Raw genomic sequence first — 18571 nt, 5'->3', positions numbered from 1 at the left:
CTAATTTATCAGATCTACAGCTTCGTGGAGTACACTTTCTCTAACTAACCAGCAGGTGGCGTCCACGAGCCACCTGTTCTCCACAAGCCAGTTCTCCCCTGCTTAGCCTTTTTGGTGAGTGGGGGAGTGAGTCTTGTGGGGCCCAATTGGTGTACCAAGCTTGCGTGTGTAGTTGGTGTTGCCTGCCCTGTATGTGGGGCGTGTTTCTGGGCAGTCGGGGAGGGGGGGTGGCCCTAACAATCAAATCTCCCTGGTGATCCTAGAGTTTTAAAGCTGGTGCAATGGACTAATCCTTCAGTTCAGTCCTGCCACAGTTTGTCTCTGCCACTGACCCACAAGTCCTTGGTATTGGCGTATGGCTCCTGGGACTTGCAAGTGGGCCCCTCTTCCAGGCTGTGCACCCCGGGTCCTCTGTTGAGGGGTGACTGTGCTATGTCACAGGTGAGTGCCGTCCCCTCAGGGCAGTTCTGGGCTGCTGGGCTGTGTAGGGAGGCTCCCAGTCTGCTCAAATGATTGCTGAATGGGGCTTTGTTAATTTACACTGCTCCACCTTCCCAACTCTGGGACAATCAGCTGAGGTTTCAGGGAAGGCTAATGTCCACGCCCAGTTTTGTGGTGTGTGCCTGTTATTTGAAGCCCTTCCGTCACACTGGGTTGTCTGGGGCAGCTCTGGGCTATGGGGCTGGCGATGGGCAGGAGTGTTTCCTGTCCACCAGGATGGTGGCTGTGAGCGGACACCCCCGTTTTCTTGGGAAGTTGTGGTGTTTAGTGAATTTTCTCAGCCACTGAATTATTGCCTTTTGTCTCAGAGCTCTCTTAGTTCTGCTCTTGACTTGACGTGCCCAAATTGAAAGTCTTTGAAGCTTTCTGTATTGGGCTTCTTAGATTAATTGTTTTAGAAAAAGAAAAAAGGATTTAAAAAAAAAAAAAAAAAAAAAAAAAAAAGGGTCCTCCTCAGAGATCTAATGGGTTATTGAAATGCTAAGAGACAAAGCAACCAGGGCCATTAAGGAAAGGTCCACAGGGCAGAGAGATCGGCTTTTCTTCGGTATTTGCATATGCGCCTTAGGGCCTGAGCTCCGCCCTTCCCCTTTCTGTGTTCACCAGAACTCTAAAACTCCTCTGCTTTTATTTTGGAGTTTTTCTTGTTGTTTTTTTTTTTTTCTATGCCTGTCTCCTCTCTGCTGGGCTGGCTGCTCACAGATTCTCTGGTGTCTAGTCTCTGTCTATCTATGGTTGGAGTCTGTATCAATAGAATGAGTTTCCGATAAGAGCATCCACTGCAGTTCTCCCTTCTCCTTCCCGGAGCTGACAGCCCCTCCTCCCACGGGACTGAGCCTGGCAGGGAGGGGTGCGGGTCCCCTGGCCGCAAAAACTTACAGATTTCGCTGATCTCAGCAGTTCGACATTTTCATGAGTGTTGTATGAAGTATGTCCAAAGACAGATTGCTCTGTGGTGTCCAGTCCACGCAGTTCCTGGCTTTCTACCTACTTTCCTGGAGGAGTAACTAAAACATACAGCTCACCAGTCTTCCATCTTGCCCCGCCTCCTCTCCCCTAATTCATTTTTGTATCATCAGTGTCTGGTATATAGTGGGTAAGACATACATGTTTGCTGAATTTATGAACTGAAAAATGAGTATATGGCAAGAATGATACACTTAAATGCTATCTAACGACATTTTTCTAGGTGTGAAGCCTGATTTTGTTAAGTGGTAGCCTAGGGTGAACAGCTTATGTACTGCTTGGTTGCCTTGCCAAGATGCTAGTCCAGAAACAAAACAAAAGCAAATAGACAATGATTCCAAGAGCCAAGATCAACAAATACAGGGAAGTCATCTGCAAACAGAGCTGAGCTCAAATGTTTAATGGGTTGAAAACCCAAACAGAACTCCACAGAAGAGTGGTTAAAAAAATTCCCAAGTCAGTGAATGACCAACTTTATCTGGTATATAGTATAGACCTGCAGTCTTGGAAGGAGTTTGGGGATGGGAATTTTCAGATACTTAAAACTATGGAAAAGAAAATGGATTGTATCCACTTTTGTGGATTATTTTATTATTATTGACTTTGTCAGGTCCCCAGAGGAAATCAATTGGTACTGTCATACTAGGTAATTGAGGAAAGTTTACCAAAGGGACTATTTTTAAAGGAATGATCAGGGCATATGGCAAGTTACATGAGTAATAAAGAACCCTGGAGTTAATAATAGAGGAGAGCTGTTGTCATCAGCCCTAGGTGTGAAGGGAAGTGAGTGTTACCAGGTCCCGGAAAAACTTGTTGGAGACGGCTTGCCAACCTGCAGCAGCTCACTAGAGAGAGAGCCAGGAGAATGTAAACCCTGACATCATTGTCTTATCCCTCTCTAACCTTCTTATGGTGCCTCCCATTGGCTGAACCCAATCAGAAGCTACAGGGCAAGGGAGCCCCGTGATTCATTCTACACAGGTCAGCCATTCCAAACATGGAACAGGCTGGACAATGTTGCAGAATGGATCTGGAAGGGCAAACAATATCCAGCATAATAACTTGATTATTTTCATTTTTGTTGGAGAAGAGCCAAAGAGGAGGGGGAAAGTGGAGTTGAGCAATAAATTCATTAAAAAAATACTGAGTGCATAGTTATGAAGTACCTCCTGTGTGCCATGTGTGCTTTCAGGTGCTTGGGGTGCAGCAGTGAGCAAACAGAACAAGGTCCCTGCCTTTGTAGGGCTTACATTCTAGTGGGGAGAGGTAGACAATAAATAGTAAGCATAGATGTAAGTACATTTTCCAATATGTTAGGTCATACGTGCTATGAAAAAGATAAAATAGAGCAGGGAAGGGGGCTTGGGAGCATGAAAATTGAGGGGCAGTTTTCAGTATTAAATGGGATGCCTACTGGATTGCAGTTTAACAGTTTCAGGTATTTCCTTTTAGCTAGTTCAAGCCTCTTAATTGGTCTTCCTGCCTTTCATCTCTGAACCTCTCTAATTAATTGTATACTCTTACTTTTCTCCTTAAAATTATCCCCAGGGTCTCCCATATGCTCAGAATGAAATCCTAATTCCTTGTATATCTTTTGAGCAGATCGCCATCCGGTGTGCCTTCTCCCTCTTCTGCCTGGCTTCTGCTTTCAGTCCGTATTCCAGTTATGCTCAGTGTCGAGTTTCCTGAGCATATCATGCCATTTTATACTTTCACAAAACTGTCCATCTGCCTCTTGTCCTTGTCACCTTCAGCCCAGACTTTACAGCAAAGACCTATTATTTTTTCTTACAAGTCTGTTCAGGTGCCACCTTCTCAAGGCTTTTTTGCCCTTTTTCTCCTCTCTAGCAGTTGGCTTCTTGATCTTCAGGGTTCTCATTGCACTCTGTGCATACTTCTCTTGGCACATTTCTCCCTTGTCATAATTATAGTTTTACATGTCCACCTCCTTGGGTAGACTCTGAGCTGCCCAGAGCCCAGGACCAGGCCTTATTCATGACTGTAGCCCCAGAGCCTGATACACCTGCCCTTGGATAGAGCATGAACTCAGAAATGATTGTTGAATGAATGAACCATGTTGACAGCTGTCAGTAGGAGTGGTACCATCAGAACACTAAAGGAAGCAAGAGGAGAGAGGGATCATAAATGAAGAATTCTGTCTCTAGAAGGTACTCTGGCCCTTATCATTACATTTCTATCTTTTAAAAAACTTTTACTGAAGCATAATGCAGAGTAATACAGAAAAGTGAACATATTATAAGTGTACAGTTTGAAACATTTTTTTGAAGCTGACATCCAGATGAAGAAACAAAACATTACCAGTCCCTCAGAAGCCCCTATCTTGCCTCCTTCCAGTTACTATCTCCCTCTCTCACTACCAAACTTAACTGCAGTTGTCAAGATCATATCTTAACTATTATCCTCCCTTCTCATCTCATAGTGTAGTTTTGTCTGTTTTTGAACTTTATACATAAGGAATAATTCAGCATGTATTCTTTAGTGTCTGGCTTCTTTTGCTTAACGTTTTGCCATGTGTATCATTCCTAGTGGTTATAGATCTTTTATTCTCTTTGCTATATAGTATTCCATTGTATGGACACTCTACAACTTATTTATGCATTGTCTTATTGATGGGCATTTGGGAGCTTCCAGTTTTTGGCCGTTAATGAACAGATTCACTATGCATGTTCTTATACGTGTCTGTTGGAGAACACAGTATGCATTCCCATTGTATATAGGCTGAGGAGTGGAATTGCTGACTTATAGGGTCAGCTGAATATGTTCAGCATTAGTAGGTACTGCCAATGGTTTTTCCAAAGCAGTTGTATCAGTTTACATTCTTACCAGCAGCATTTGAGAGATCTGGTTGCTCCATATCCTTGCCAACATTTGGTATTTCCTTCTTTTTTTTATTTTAGCCATCCTTTCATGCTTATAATGGTGTCTCATCATGATTTTCACATTTCTTTTAAAGATAGTTTTATAGCTGAAATCCAATGTAATCCTCTTTATTTTAGAAATGTTTTCTTTAGAATGTTTTCTAAATGTTCTAAATGTTTCTAAACATTTTCTAAATGTTTTTTTAGAACTTATTAATGTTTTAAAGTCTTTTTGAAACCTTTGGGTAGGAGTGAGGGATAAGATGATTGAAAATGGAAATTATTTACTCAGTTATTACTCTGACTTTGAAATTTTAGGTATGTTTTGCTTTCTAAACAGGTAATAGAAATAAAGAAGAAAGATACAAATGTAGAGAACTATGCCTAATTAAAAAAAACACATGCACCATTTCTGGAAATAAATTGAACTCTAATCTTAAATATAATATTGTTTAATATTTCCATTATTTTAATTTAACACACACAGCATCAATCTTTTTTTTTTTTATTCATTTTACTGAGATATAGTCACTCTTGCTACCTCTTTTCGCTGGTTTGTATTTAATTTGCTGATTTTTGTGTTTGTATGTTAAAATCATTTAAGTGTATAAACCTTCCTTGAAAGCACAACATCTAATATATAGGGGAAATGTTCTTAGGTGTTTATCTTTTGGTTCCATATTTCATGAGTATGCTGAACTTCTCTCTTTCAATAGAAAATATAAAAGCCCCCCTCCCCCCTTTTTTTTTTCAGAATAGGAAGACCTTGTCTGTTTTTATTTATGGTCATTGCAGGTTAGGATAGTGGGATTGCTATTGCATTTAAGTATGCCTCCAAAGCATAGGGTAAGAACTAACCTATCCCTTTGTTCATCTTCTAAGCCAGAGTCACTGCGGAGCAGAGGAAAGTAAGCAAGATTTGGGGTAGGATTATAGGATTGGTCTATGTCACTTATGGCCTGTTTTAGTTGCCTAAAGCTGACAAAAAAACTTCTACAATAGGGATTTATTAACTTACAGGTTTACAATTCTAAGTCTGTGAAAATATCCAAATTAAGGCATCAACAGGACGAAACCTCTGAAGAAAGGCTGCTGGCGATCTGGGACTCCTTTGCCACATGGCCAGGCACATGGCAATGTCTGCTAGTCCTTCTCTCCTGGGTTTTGTTACTTCCAGTTTCTGGCTTTGGTGGCTTCCTCTCTCAGCTTCTCTGGGGCTTTTCTCTCTCTTTTCTGTGTGCCCTTTATCCTTTTATAAAGGACTCCAGTAAGAGGACTAAGACCTACCTTAAATGAGGTGGGTCACATCTCAACTGAAATAGTCAAAAGTCCAGCCCAATCAAAGGTCCCACCCATAATAGGTCTACACCCACAGGAATGGATTAAAAGAACATGATCTTTTCTGGATGTGTAACAGCCTCAAACCATCACAGTGCTTAAGACCTTGGTTGGGCAAGACAAACTTTTTGAGCCTTAGTTTCCTCACTGTAAATTAAGAAAAGAATAACCAGCTTATAAGGTTCTTTGGGTGGAGTGGGGGAGAACTGAGAGAGAACCTGGGGTTAAATGCCAAGCCAGAGAGGTTTTCTTTTCTTCCAAATCCAGAAAAATCTCATCTTTTTTTTTTTTTTTTTTTGTTAAATGCAAAGAATAATAGTGTTTAGTCAGAAATATTCCTTTGATTGTAAACTGCCTTTATTTTCCCTCTAGGGTTGACAACTTTGGCTTGGGCCTTTTGCTTCAATCCAGGCAGATAAAACGCATGATCTCTTCTTATGTGGGAGAAAACGCAGAATTTGAACGACAATACTTATCTGGTGAATTAGAAGTAGAGTTGACACCTCAGGTGAGATGATTTCCCTAAACTAGAAAAACAGTTTGTCCTTTACAAAACTAACTTTCTTAAAATTTTAATTGTTTCCTCCTATAAATTTCTTTGTGCAAGAGAGATAAGGTGGGTGTGTGTATGTGTGTGTGTGTGTGTGTGTGTGTGTGCGTGCGCATGCTAATTTTGCCAAGCCTAGGAATTTTGTTTGTAGGTACACATCTGTTGATTTGTTAGAGAATTAATTTCTGTAACTGTGCATTGAGAAAGGAGATATTTCTACTAAACCTCCTAGGCTACAGGATAAATGTTTAAGTTGAACACTATAATGTATAATGTGCTGGAAGCATGCAAAAGGACTTGCTGAAATATTAGTGGATTGTCTTAAAAGTCAGTTTCTACAAATCATAGAATTAGAAAGGAAGGTGCTTTGTGAGTGATCAGGTCTTGCTCCCTCTTCTTGCACATCAGGAGAGGGGAACCCACATTGGGCATCACTGGTTATATCAGTCAGTAAGTTCTGGGATCTCATCTTACTACAAAGCAAGCACTTACCACCATTAATCTGGCAAGTTTCCACTCATTTTATGCGTCATCTCCTAATTGATTGAAGAGTTTGTCATAGAAAAGGGCAGACTTTTTGAGTAAAAAAGGGTGTACAGGCTGTATGCGTTGCTCTTCCATTTGACTTGTCTGTCTTCATTTCTGCTTTACTTGGTCAACAGAAAATGTTATTACCACCTACTTCACCAAGATTGTAATAGAATAATGAGGAAGAAATTTTTTTTATATATTCAGTAATTAAATCATAGTGTATGCTTGTCTAGAGAGAGCATGCACAAAAGAACTGTTCTTTCTAATCGAGGCTTCACAGTGCTATAGTCATACCTGATTACTCTACAGAACTCTCACCCATGCTTATCACAGCATTGCCCTATGCTTGGTATATATCCAATTTTCGTTTGATTTTTTTTTTTTTAAAGTAATGGTATACTTTTCCTCTTCACATTATAAGTTGAGATACCTTATCTTTTGGGTTGTGGCACTATTGAAAGTTAACCTTTTAATTACCTTGTGTATTTTCTACCTCTTATTTTGCCAGAAAACATATATATGGGAAAGGAGCTTCCTTAATATTTTGTTTATATCCTTTCTTTAAGCCAAACGAGGTCAGTGTCTCCCTCCCCAACTTTGTGGAACATAAATAAATAGTGGCACTGGAAGCTTGTTTGTAGCCTGAGCGCCAGTGGTTGAAGTGTTGATGAAGTAGTTGGGATTAGGCCCCACTTTGGGGCATGGTGGGGAGGGTCTGCTGGTACCTGCGGGGGGGCCTGCTTGCACAACTATTCTACTTTCATGCCTTGCTAAGTTGACAGAGAGAGGGAAGGTAAGTAGATATAAAACATATTTTAAAGTAGGGTGTATTATTATGGTTGTTTCTATCATTTAATTTCTATGAATGATAATAAGTTAAAATATCTACAACACAAAGTAGAGTTGTCTCTGTCTATTAGGTAGGATAGATAACCAGTTACCTGGAAGATTTTCTTTTCTTTTTTTTTTTTTTTTAATTTTATTTTGAAATAAATTCAAAGTTATAGGAACAGTTGCAAAAACAATACCAACCCCATACACAGAATTCCAGCATACCCCGTCCAGGGGCAGGGGGCAGGAATCACGCCAGCTAGGAAAACAGTTTGAAATTCTTGGTGCCTAGGAGAGGGAGGGATTGCCCATGGGAAGGAAGAAGACCAAAAGAAGACACAAACTTAAAACTTCCTTGCAGCTGTGTTTCAATTCTAAACCAAAATTTGAAGTAGTCTTAGCTTTTATCAACCAATTTGCCTGTATGTTGAACTATTTGTTCAACTTTTGACTTTTCCTTCGGTAGATAATTTTAGTACATAAAATACTTAGGAGAATGATTTAAAATAAAGAAATTTGAAATAAATTTGAACACTTTACATTGTCGACATATTGTTAATAAAATTTAGAACATACCTACGCAGCACATAGTAAAATGAAAAATTTTATTATGTTTTCAGAATGTAGATATTAGCTATGTAAAACTTAAATATTTTAGATTTGAAAGTTGATTTTAAAATATTAAAAGCAGACTTATAGAATATGATGTCAGGAAACCAGTGGGAGCCTTGGAAGCTGAAAGCCTAACTATACAAATCAGCAGTCATGTTTTGAATGTGGACTAAGAATAGAGAGGTTGTTATCTTGAGGGACAGTAATTTTTTTTCATTGATCATCAGCACACACTGCTAGTGAAACACACCAATATACATTGCCCAGGTACTTTTTAGAATTCTAAGCATCAAGAGAGTAGGAGCCATGTCTGTAAACTTTTCTGGGTCCACATGCAGAGTGTGCTTAATGAATTTTTGTGGGCTGTTGGTTGTTCACTTTTAGGGCACACTTGCAGAGAGGATTCGTGCCGGTGGGGCTGGTGTTCCTGCGTTTTACACCAGCACAGGGTATGGGACCCTGGTACAAGAAGGAGGGGCACCGATCAAATACAACAAGGATGGCAGCATTGCCATTGCCAGTAAGCCAAGAGAGGTATGACGTACTGTTATCCAGGTAACACCATTTTCCACGTAGGATGTTTGGTGGACTCATTGGGTAAATAAGTATAGAATCACCTCTGTGTGAGGAAAAACACTGTCATTCATTTATGTAAATAAGTTAGGTGAACTTTCTAGCTAAAGCTGAGCAACTTCTAATAATTAAAATCTCACAGAGAAACTGGAATAAATAAAGAAGAGAGGAAGCGCTAATCAACAAAAGATAAGCTAGTCCAGGTTCGTTATCTGAACTGGTTTTGTGTAGATTTTAACAAACTTAGGGATGTTTATAATTGCTGATTGTGCTTATAAGAAAAATAAAGTAAATATGTATGGTATTAAACTCTTCATGCTCAGGCCCCTTTTAGAGGTGACTAAAGGAGAAACAAAACAAGGAAATTACTACTTAGTGCCTACCATCTTGAAAAGCAGGCACAGGTATAATTATATGTGAGTTAAATAGAAGTTATTACTTATGCCCTTTTTGCTTCATTCTGTAACTCTGGATACACCTGAGCTTTAAACTGTATAACCTATCTTTATTTAAAGTGCTAGATAGGGATAAAATATCTTTATAATAGGCAACTTCACTCATATGTTAGAAATGAATAGAACTCCAGACTTTTGAAATACCCAGACTTGAGCCAATTTTTAAAAATTACACAAGCCTACATTTCATTACTATATTTTTATTTTCTTTCCATTCTCCTTGTCTACCTGGCTCAAGAGATTTAACAGATTTACAGAAATGCTGAATTTATATCCAAAGAAGTGAAAATTTAGTAAACCGAGGAATCCCTTATCACCTTTATGCATATAGGGATGCTAGCTTTGCACCTCTGCATTTGGAGGGAAGATAAGGGGGTCATCAAACATGATCCTTGCTATTCAGTTTCTCCAGCAGCATCTTCCATCTGGAGCTTTGCCTTTCTTAGAGTGATCTATATTGATTCAAAGCTTTAATTAACATTTTTCATATTCTATTTTGCTTCTTTCTTTTTTATTAAATTCAGTTTTATTGAGATATATTCACATACCGTACAATCATCCAGGTGTACAATCAGTTGTTCACAGTACCATTATATAGTTGTTGTGCATTCATCACCACAGTCAATTTTTGAACGTTTTCATTACCATGCACTAAAAAGAATGAGGATAAAAGTTAAAGTAAAAAAGAATACCCAAAACATCCCATACCCCCCATCCCTCTCTATTATTCATCTGCTTGTCCTCATTTTCTATTCAACTGTCCATAAACAGTATAAAGGGAGTGGGAGCCACAGAGTTTTCACAATCACACAGTCACACAGTATAAGCTATATAGTTATATAATCGTCTTCAAGAATAAAGGCTACTGGGTTGCAGTTCAACAGTTTCAGGTATTTCCTTCTATCTATTCCAATACACTAAAAACTAAAAAGGGGGGTTATCTATATAATGCATAAGAATAACCTCCAGTATGACCTTTCAACTCCATTTGAAATCTCTCAGCCACTGAAACTTTTATTTTGTTTCAATTCTCTTCCCCCTTTTGGTCCAAGAAGGCTTTCTCAGTCCCACAATACTGGCTCCAGGCTCATCCCTGGGAGTCATGTCCCATGTTGCCAGGGAGATTTACACCCCTGGTAGTCATGTCCCACGTAGGGGCGGGGGGAAGAATGAGTTTACCCACAGAGTTGGCTTAGAGAGAGAGGCCACATCTGAGCAACAAAAGAGGTTCTCTGAGGGTGACTATTAGGCACAATTTTAAGTAGGCTTAGCCTCTCCTTTGCAGTAACAAACTTCATGAGGGCAAGCCCCAAGATCGAGAGCTCAGCCTCCTAAATTGATAGTCCCCAATACTTGTAAGAATATCATTAATTTTCCAGGTGGGGAAATTTAATATTTCCACATTTCTTTACTGCTAATTAAGTTTAAAAAGCTTTTAACAAAATAAAAGGCAGGAGCCAACTCATTAAAATGACACTTAGCATTCTTCAATAAAAATGCTCAGAAAAATTGGATTCATACTTTGATAGCTTGCTAAAAGTTGTAGCATTAAGTCATCCTGGGAAAACATAGGCTAGGATAGAATCTGTACCAAATACTTTAGTTCATTTCTGTCTGGAGTCAGGCCCACGAATCTAGTAGTTTTGTAAGTTTGTCTGTATCCCCAGAATAAGCAAATAATATTGAATGGATTCTTGTTAGCTTTTTATGTCCCTTGTTTATAATAGGAACGGAAATGTGACCGAATTCCTTTATTCATCAATATTAATTGAGGAACTGCCCTTTGTTAGATACTGGTCTGAGCAGCCTGGAAAAAGAAATGAGTTAGACAAAGTCTCCCTGCTAGTGAAGGAACTGGCATGTAATGTCAAGTAATAAAAGAGCTGGGAAGAAAAATTTAACAATGGAGTGACCAGTGGCCAGGGAGGTAGTGTGCCAGATTGGGTGGTCAGGGAAAGCCTCTCTGAGGAGTGGACATTTGGTGAAGACCTGAACACGGTAGGAATATGAGTTGGTGAAGATCAAGGATACATGCTCAAGTCAGAAGGAAGTACAAGATCCTGAGGCAGCTATGAGCTTGTTCTGTTTGTGCAACATCATGGCAGTGCATCTAGAACAGAGTAAATGAGGCAGAGAGTGGTAGGATTGGAAGTTAGAGAGACAGTAGCCAGCTCACATGGAGTTTGGATTTTACTGAGTGTGATGAGAAGTCAGTGGGAGAATTTTGAGTAGGTTTGGGAGAGTGACATGATCTGAGTTACATTTTGTCAAGATCACTGTGGCTGTTGGGTGAGTTTTTTGTAGGGGTCAAGGAGAAGGAGCAGGGATCGAAAGTAGGAGGCTGTTATATTAATCCAAGTGGGAGTGGAAGGTGACTTAGACTAAGGGATAATGGTGAAAGTTGTGAGAAGTGGTTGGAATTAGGATATATGTTGACATAGAGCTAACAGAATTTGCTGATGGATTGGTTGTGGGGTGTAAGAAAAGAGAAGAATCCAATGTGCCACTTATTGAGATGCCACTTATTATTACTCCCACTTATTGGGAGTAATCAAAGAACTCTTTCTGAGAAATGGAGCATTTGAAATGTCCATTAGTCTTCAAGAAGAGGTGTTTAGTAAGTTCTAGCTTGGGGGAGGGTTTAAAACTGGATAGGAACTTTGGAGACATCAGCATGTGGTTGTTGAGTCTTTGGTTGAGCCTTTGGAACTAGATGAGTGGCTAGAGCCTGAGTGCAGTTAGAGAGCAGGTCTAGGAACTGAATCCTGGGCTTCTTCAACATTTAGAAGTTGAGAGGAAGAGAAGGAGTGGCCGTGGAGAATGGGGAAGGGTGACCAGGGAGCAATGAGGAAACCCAGGGGAGTCTGATGTTTTGAAAACCAAGGGGAAGTTTAAACAGGGTGTGATCAATTGTTTTAAATACTGTGAAGAGGCCAGGTGACATGAGGACTGGGAATGCACCATTAGATTTGGAAAACTGGAGGTCATTGGTGATGATAGGAGTGGTTTTTCTAGAGTAGAGGAGATGCAAATCTGATTAAAGTAGATTCAAAAAAGCTGAAAGGGGAGAAAGTCAAGATTGTGAAATGCACAACTCTTTCAAAGGAGTTTAGTAGCTTGTTTGGCAAAACCAGTTCCTTCCCTGTTTTTAAATTTTAGAATAGCTAAACTCAGAAACAGCTGGTATGCCGACGTCGCTTCAGGAAATTATGTAATTGGGATAAGGAAAAGTCAATTTCTTGCCCTTTTCCTGGCATAATATATATTTAGTCCAGTTTTCTAGATCTGTATGTAACATATTAAACTATAATCACTGATGTTTACAGTAATGGTATTGAAGTAGATAAGATACTAAAAAAATGAGTAATGGTGATATGTAGATTATGAATATCTTTCATATAATTTACCTAAGTTCATATTAATGAATAATTCATCAAACATTCTCTAAGTTCATTAATATTTTATAGCAGGAAAGTGGGATGCTGTCTTTTAAAAAGCTTTTCTTTAAAAAAGGTTTTCTGTTTTAAGTCATAATTGAAGTACGTACACCAAAACTTTCTACTGAAGCTTTCTATAAAATGCACACAGTTTGTCCACTAGGGGGTGCAGTAGGAATGAGAATGATACCTGCCTTCAAATGGTTCCCACCCTGTGTGGTGATGGTGCATGGGAGTTGACATTTCCTCTCTTCTTTTTTTTTAATTAGCAGAGATAAATCCCCCAAAAGGGATAAGGCACCCAATGCCAAGGCATTGTTTTGCCTTGTTTTTTTTCTCCCAGAAATTCATAGTGAAATTAAAAGGCTGTAAGTAAACATACAAAAATCAGTAGCATTCCATTAGACCAGTAATACAGAAGAGAAAATGTAACAGAAAGAAATATAACATTCATAGCAGCAACAGAAACCATAAAGTACCAATGCATAAACCTATGAAAAATATGCAGAGCTTTAATGGAGAAAATTATAAAACTATTGAAGGAGGTAAAAGAGGACTTCGATAAATAGAGGCATTTATTATACTCATGAGTAGGAAGATATGGCGTGTATTTTCTCCAAATTAATTTATAAATTTTAGGATTTCTAATTAAAATCTCAACAGGTGATTATAGATTAGGAAAGACAAATGGAATTTTATAACTGTTTTATGTACAAAAGCAATACATTTATATAGTTTTTATGGGATAAAGAGGACTGTTTTTTATTTCAAAGATAACTTATGCATGCAAATAATAAAATGAATACTAACATGCACAATCTAAAATGAATATTAAAATGAATAACATGCACAGTCTAAAATGAATAATGAAATGAATGTTAACATGCACTTCAAATTCCTCAAATGCAGTCAAATGCACCAAGCTCTCTCGTTGCTGGGCCTTGCACATGCTGTTCCAGCAGTTCCCCCTCTTCCACTTTGACTAAACCCTTACGGTCTAAGACTACTCATCCTTGAGGTATCGGTTCTTCTCCCTCTAAGAAGCCTTCCCTGACTAGGCTTGTGCTCCTGTCTGCCTCCATGAGAGTGCATATCACAGTCAAACAAGTCCTATGCAAATACCTGACGACATCCTTTTTGTCTTCTGCAGGTGAGGGAGTTTAATGGTCAACATTTTATCTTGGAGGAAGCAATTACAGGGGATTTTGCTTTAGTGAAAGCTTGGAAAGCAGACCGAGCAGGAAACGTGATTTTCAGGTAGTATGATGGTTTTAAGAAATATTCATGTAATGTGTTTAGCAACTTTATATTTCCTAGATTATGACTACACAAAGGACATCTTGGTGAGTTTGCTATTTAAACATTCATTTTAAAAATGGCTTGAAATCATACCCACGCATGTGTATATGTATATGTGCATCTGTATATGTATACTCAGGGCTGCTGTTCTACAGTCTCGTTAGTATGATGCATCTGTGGGAGTTTGTTCTGTCTGGTTGGTGCCCATGTTGAACTATTTGTTAAATATTTGAGTCTCACTCCTGTATATATAGTCACATACAAATTATCCCTTTCTTTAAGAAAGGATTTCTGTTTTAAATCATAATTGAAGTACATGTACCAAAACTTTCTACTGAAGCTTTCTATAAAATGCACACAGTTTGTCCACTAGGGGGTGCAGTAGGAATGAGAATGGTTTATTCATAGGTATTTTATGGATTCCATTGCTGCTATGAATGTTATATTTCTTTCTGTTACATGTTCTCTTCTGTTATTACCGGTCTAATGGAATGCTACCGATTTTTGTATGTTTACTTACAGCCTTTTAATTTCACTATGAATTTCTGGGAGAAAAAAACAAGGCAAAACAATGCCTTGGCATTGGGTGCCTTATCCCTTTTGGGGGATTTATCTCTGCAAATTAAAAAAAAGAAGAGAGGAAATGTCAACCCCCATGCGCCATCACCTCACAGGGTGGGAACCATTTGAAGGCAGAGATCATTCTCATTCCTACTGCACCCCCTAGTGGACAAACTGTGTGCATTTTATAGAAAGCTTCAGTAGAAAGTTTTGGTACATGTACTTCAATTATGATTTAAAACAGAAATCCTTTCTTAAAGAAAAGGATAATCCCCCCATGTATTTTAGTTGCCAAGACCAGCTGCAATGTTGAGGCATGGTTAGAAAACATGACAAAAGCACATTATTTTCTTTAATTTTAATATTGCTGCTTATATGTGTTGTCTTAAAACGTACAAGTTACTTTGACATTCTGGAAAGATATTGCTAATAATCTTTTAGGTCAGCTCCTTTCCAGTCCTATTAATGTCTCCTACAAAATGCTTATAAATGTTCTATCTGAAAAGTTGATTAACTATAATGCTGAACTTTCATTTTCATTATCTTGCTAGCCACAGGCTTTCTGTTTAAAATCTTTTAATTACTCTATGCATACTAAATACCTGGATTTATAGACTATATAGTTGTTTTTTGAAAATTATGCTACCTCTGAGTATATAGATAAAAGTCTTCCAAAATATTTAATGTGGAAGACTTACAGAAATCATTTTCTTTCTCATAATATTGCCATTTGTTGCTTTTAATTAGCAGGTTTTTTATCTTAACTAAATGCAGCTTTAGTGTAATCACAATTAAATTCTTAGTGACAACTTGTGTTGATTTTGTTCATTTCGGAAGAATTTGTGATATTGGTATTATGTAGGTCTCTTGAATTAAGCCAGTATTAAAAATTGCAACTAATTTTAGCAATTACAGAAGACATTTTACCTCACATCTACCTTACTGATTGATGCTTTGGTGTAATATTTGCAAACCTTAATTGCTTTTTTACAAATATTAATGAAATTTATGTATTTGCAAATGACAATGAATTTTTAAAAATATTTCCTGGAGTTTAGCCTGGGCTCCATTGTCTGGCTCTTGATATCAAGACTGCATTAAGGGCTATTCTAAGCACTGACTTATGGTGACGGTTACTGACCTTTGATGTGAAATGAGAGGTCTCATCACAGATGGTTAAACTGTCCTAGAAACTGACCTCTAGGACCACCTTCCTGTTTAGTGGGACAATTGGTCCAGAAGTTTGTTTAAGCCTTTAACAGCATGGGAGAGGCCTGGATTCCTTTGTGTCTGGCTACTCTGCTCTTGGAGATTTTAATGCCCGGCCTTCTGTTGGAATCCATAGCAGCAACTTGTAAAAGTATGCAAGGACTCCTCTTTCAATGGCGTACCTATTGTTATACCTGTCCTTTTGAACTGAACGATAGCAACATTGGTTGGCTGAAAGAGTGAGTAGAACATAGCTATGATATACTTCCATTTCCTTCTAACTAGGAAATTTTTCTATCAACATGTATTTCCAGAAACAAAAATATATTTTAATTTTTATGGTTAGGAGAAGTGCATCAATTTAGGGACTTGGGGGGTGCAAAACCATTGGCAAATTGACACCTTCACATTTTATGCCTCAAGGTCTGATGTGGGTGTTGTGCTTTCAAAAATTTCAGTAGAAAATCATCCTCCAGAATGATCTTTATAGGTGACTCACAAATTACCAATGAATGTATCATTTAACTTCAGCAATATGCTTCTCTGTAATAGAAAATATAATTACTATACCTTCTCAGTTGAAGAACTTATTCTTCTTCCTTTCTTAATATTTTAGTGAGAACAAGTTGTATAGTGAAATATTTAGCTATAGGAACAAAATGGCATCCCAGTTAAAAGATTTAGGGAAATTAGTTTTTTTTCCAGGCAGGGGGAATTAGGGGGAATTACTTTTAAATAGAGTTTATTTTGTAATATTCATTTTATTTTTTTGTGTATACACTATACGTTGAACGTGAAAAATAGTCCCTCTTTCCTTCTACCCCGTGAAGAATGATCTAAATTGAATGAAGTGGCCAATGTATTATTTTTATATATAAAATTGTTATAAACATCAGTAATGGAAAATATGATACATTTTTTTTAAACAGATGCACGTATTCTTAGTTCATAGACATTCTTATAATCTCTAACATTTTAAAGCTGAAAAATATGCTTCTTATTTTTGGTCTTCTTTTTCCATTACCTTATTTCCCCACCCCTAACATAGGAAAAGTGCAAGGAATTTCAACTTGCCTATGTGCAAAGCTGCAGAAACCACAGTGGTAGAGGTAAGAGAAAGAGGTTGTTTCTAATTTCTTTGTGTTAATTTTTAAAGTTGATGTTATGTATTCAAGAAAAGTACAACAATTTATTTGTTTTCTGGATATGGATGGATTCCATTTTAAACATATAATAATTGACATATAATTAGATCTAATTTTGCTGTAATGTCTGCTTTCTGGTTACCTAGGGCCTCGATAGATTGCTGTCTTTTGAGAATCAAGTTATGGGACTAGCTTATAAAAGTCCTTTTGGTACTTAAGTAAAATAGACCTTCTTGAGTGAAGTGCCAAGATGAATTTTCATATACAGAATCCCAGGAAAATAATAAATTGTATCAGATGAACTTCATTATCTTACCAGGGTAGGTATTGTGAATTTTTTAAGGAAGGAGGGAGGACATTACAAATAATTGCTTAGATATGACTCTGTTTGAAACAGTTGAATTAAACACCAATTGACTTTCCTTTGGGTATCTTAGGAGGGGGAGGCTGAATAGTTCTAGAGCCTTCCCAAGGGTTAAGGCTCTGGAGTGGTGATAGGTACTTAGACTCAGACCCTCCCATTTTGACTGTACGTATTTGAACCCCAAATAAGACTTCAAAATAATTCTCAGCTTGAGGCTTTGAGGGTCAGTTTGCAATGAAATTTTCATGGGAGTTTAAGATAGTGTACTCTTGGGAGGGCTTCAGAGAAACTCACTTTGGGATCTGGAAATGAGAATATATATAATCCTGATTTTTAGCATAATGGTGGTGTTATGTGTGGCAGATTTTGGTTCATTTATACACCTGGCCAAGATGGTGTTTCTTGCAGGCAGTGCGGTGCTATTTTTGAAACAATCAAGTGGTAGAGTTCTGTTTTTCAATCAGAAAGTGAAGTGTTTTATTTTTAAAGTGCTGGAGGATGTGGTACTTTCAACCCAAGGGTGCTGGTTTCTTTTGCAATGGCATTAGTATATTTTCTGCACTTAAAGTAGATATGATTTATTGTTTCTGTGTAATCTCTTTTTTATTTATTGAATCATCTTGATGACTTGTCCATGACACATATCTGCAACATTACTGAAGAATAGGCTATAACAATGCATAAAATAACCAATAGTTTAACACTCTATTAATTTTATGTACTTCTGTGCTGATAAAGGGTGGCAACATTATGGGGTAGAGGAATGAAACTGGTTGAAGTCTTGGAGAGACTGGTACCTCTGGGTTTCAGTGCTTATCTGGCGCAGGAGTCATCTGGAGACTTTAAGTTTCTGAAAAAATAAGCTTAACAGATAAAACTTTTATAGAGTTTTAGATAGAGCCCTGGGTATTCTTTAGGGTTTTCAGGAATACTGTTGATTGGAGCTTGACATACTGTGGCAATTTGCAATATCTGACTGAAGCTTGCATAAGAATAATCTCCAGAATGATCTCTCGACTCTATTTGAAATCTCTTAGCCATTAAACTTTGTTTTGTTTTTTTTCTCTTCCCCTTTTTTGGTCAAGAAGGAATTGTCGATCCAGGACAGACTCATCCCTGGGAGTCATGTCCCACATTGCCAGGGAGACTTACACCCCTGGGAGTCAGGTCCCATGTAGGAGGGAGGGTAGTGAGTTTATTTGCCGAGTTTGACTTAGAGAAGAGGCTACATCTAGGCAAGAAAAGAGGTTCTCTGGGGGTGACTCTGTGGCATAATTATAAGTAAGCTTAGCTTCACTATTACAGAAATAAGTTTCATAA

At 38.0% G+C, this 18571-nt stretch overlaps 1 protein-coding gene across 1 annotated transcript in view; it reads left to right on the top strand.

The window, feature by feature from the left end:
• LOC119506367 (succinyl-CoA:3-ketoacid coenzyme A transferase 1, mitochondrial-like) overlaps positions 1-16890 on the top strand; it is a 36899-nt gene extending 20009 nt beyond the window's left edge. The window contains exons 4-7 of the mRNA XM_037799394.1: positions 6057-6192; positions 8593-8742; positions 13824-13930; positions 16791-16890. Of these exons, the coding sequence (XP_037655322.1) occupies positions 6057-6192; positions 8593-8742; positions 13824-13930; positions 16791-16875 (478 nt within the window). The 3' untranslated portion in view covers positions 16876-16890. The remainder of the gene's footprint in view (positions 1-6056; positions 6193-8592; positions 8743-13823; positions 13931-16790) is intronic.
• Positions 16891-18571: the final 1681 nt, after the last annotated feature.

This window comes from Choloepus didactylus, chromosome 11 (assembly GCF_015220235.1).
Source record: "Choloepus didactylus isolate mChoDid1 chromosome 11, mChoDid1.pri, whole genome shotgun sequence".
NCBI classification, from domain to species: domain Eukaryota; kingdom Metazoa; phylum Chordata; class Mammalia; order Pilosa; family Megalonychidae; genus Choloepus; species Choloepus didactylus.
Note: the sequence above shows the minus strand (reverse complement) of the source record. Positions and strands in the feature narration are given on the sequence as shown.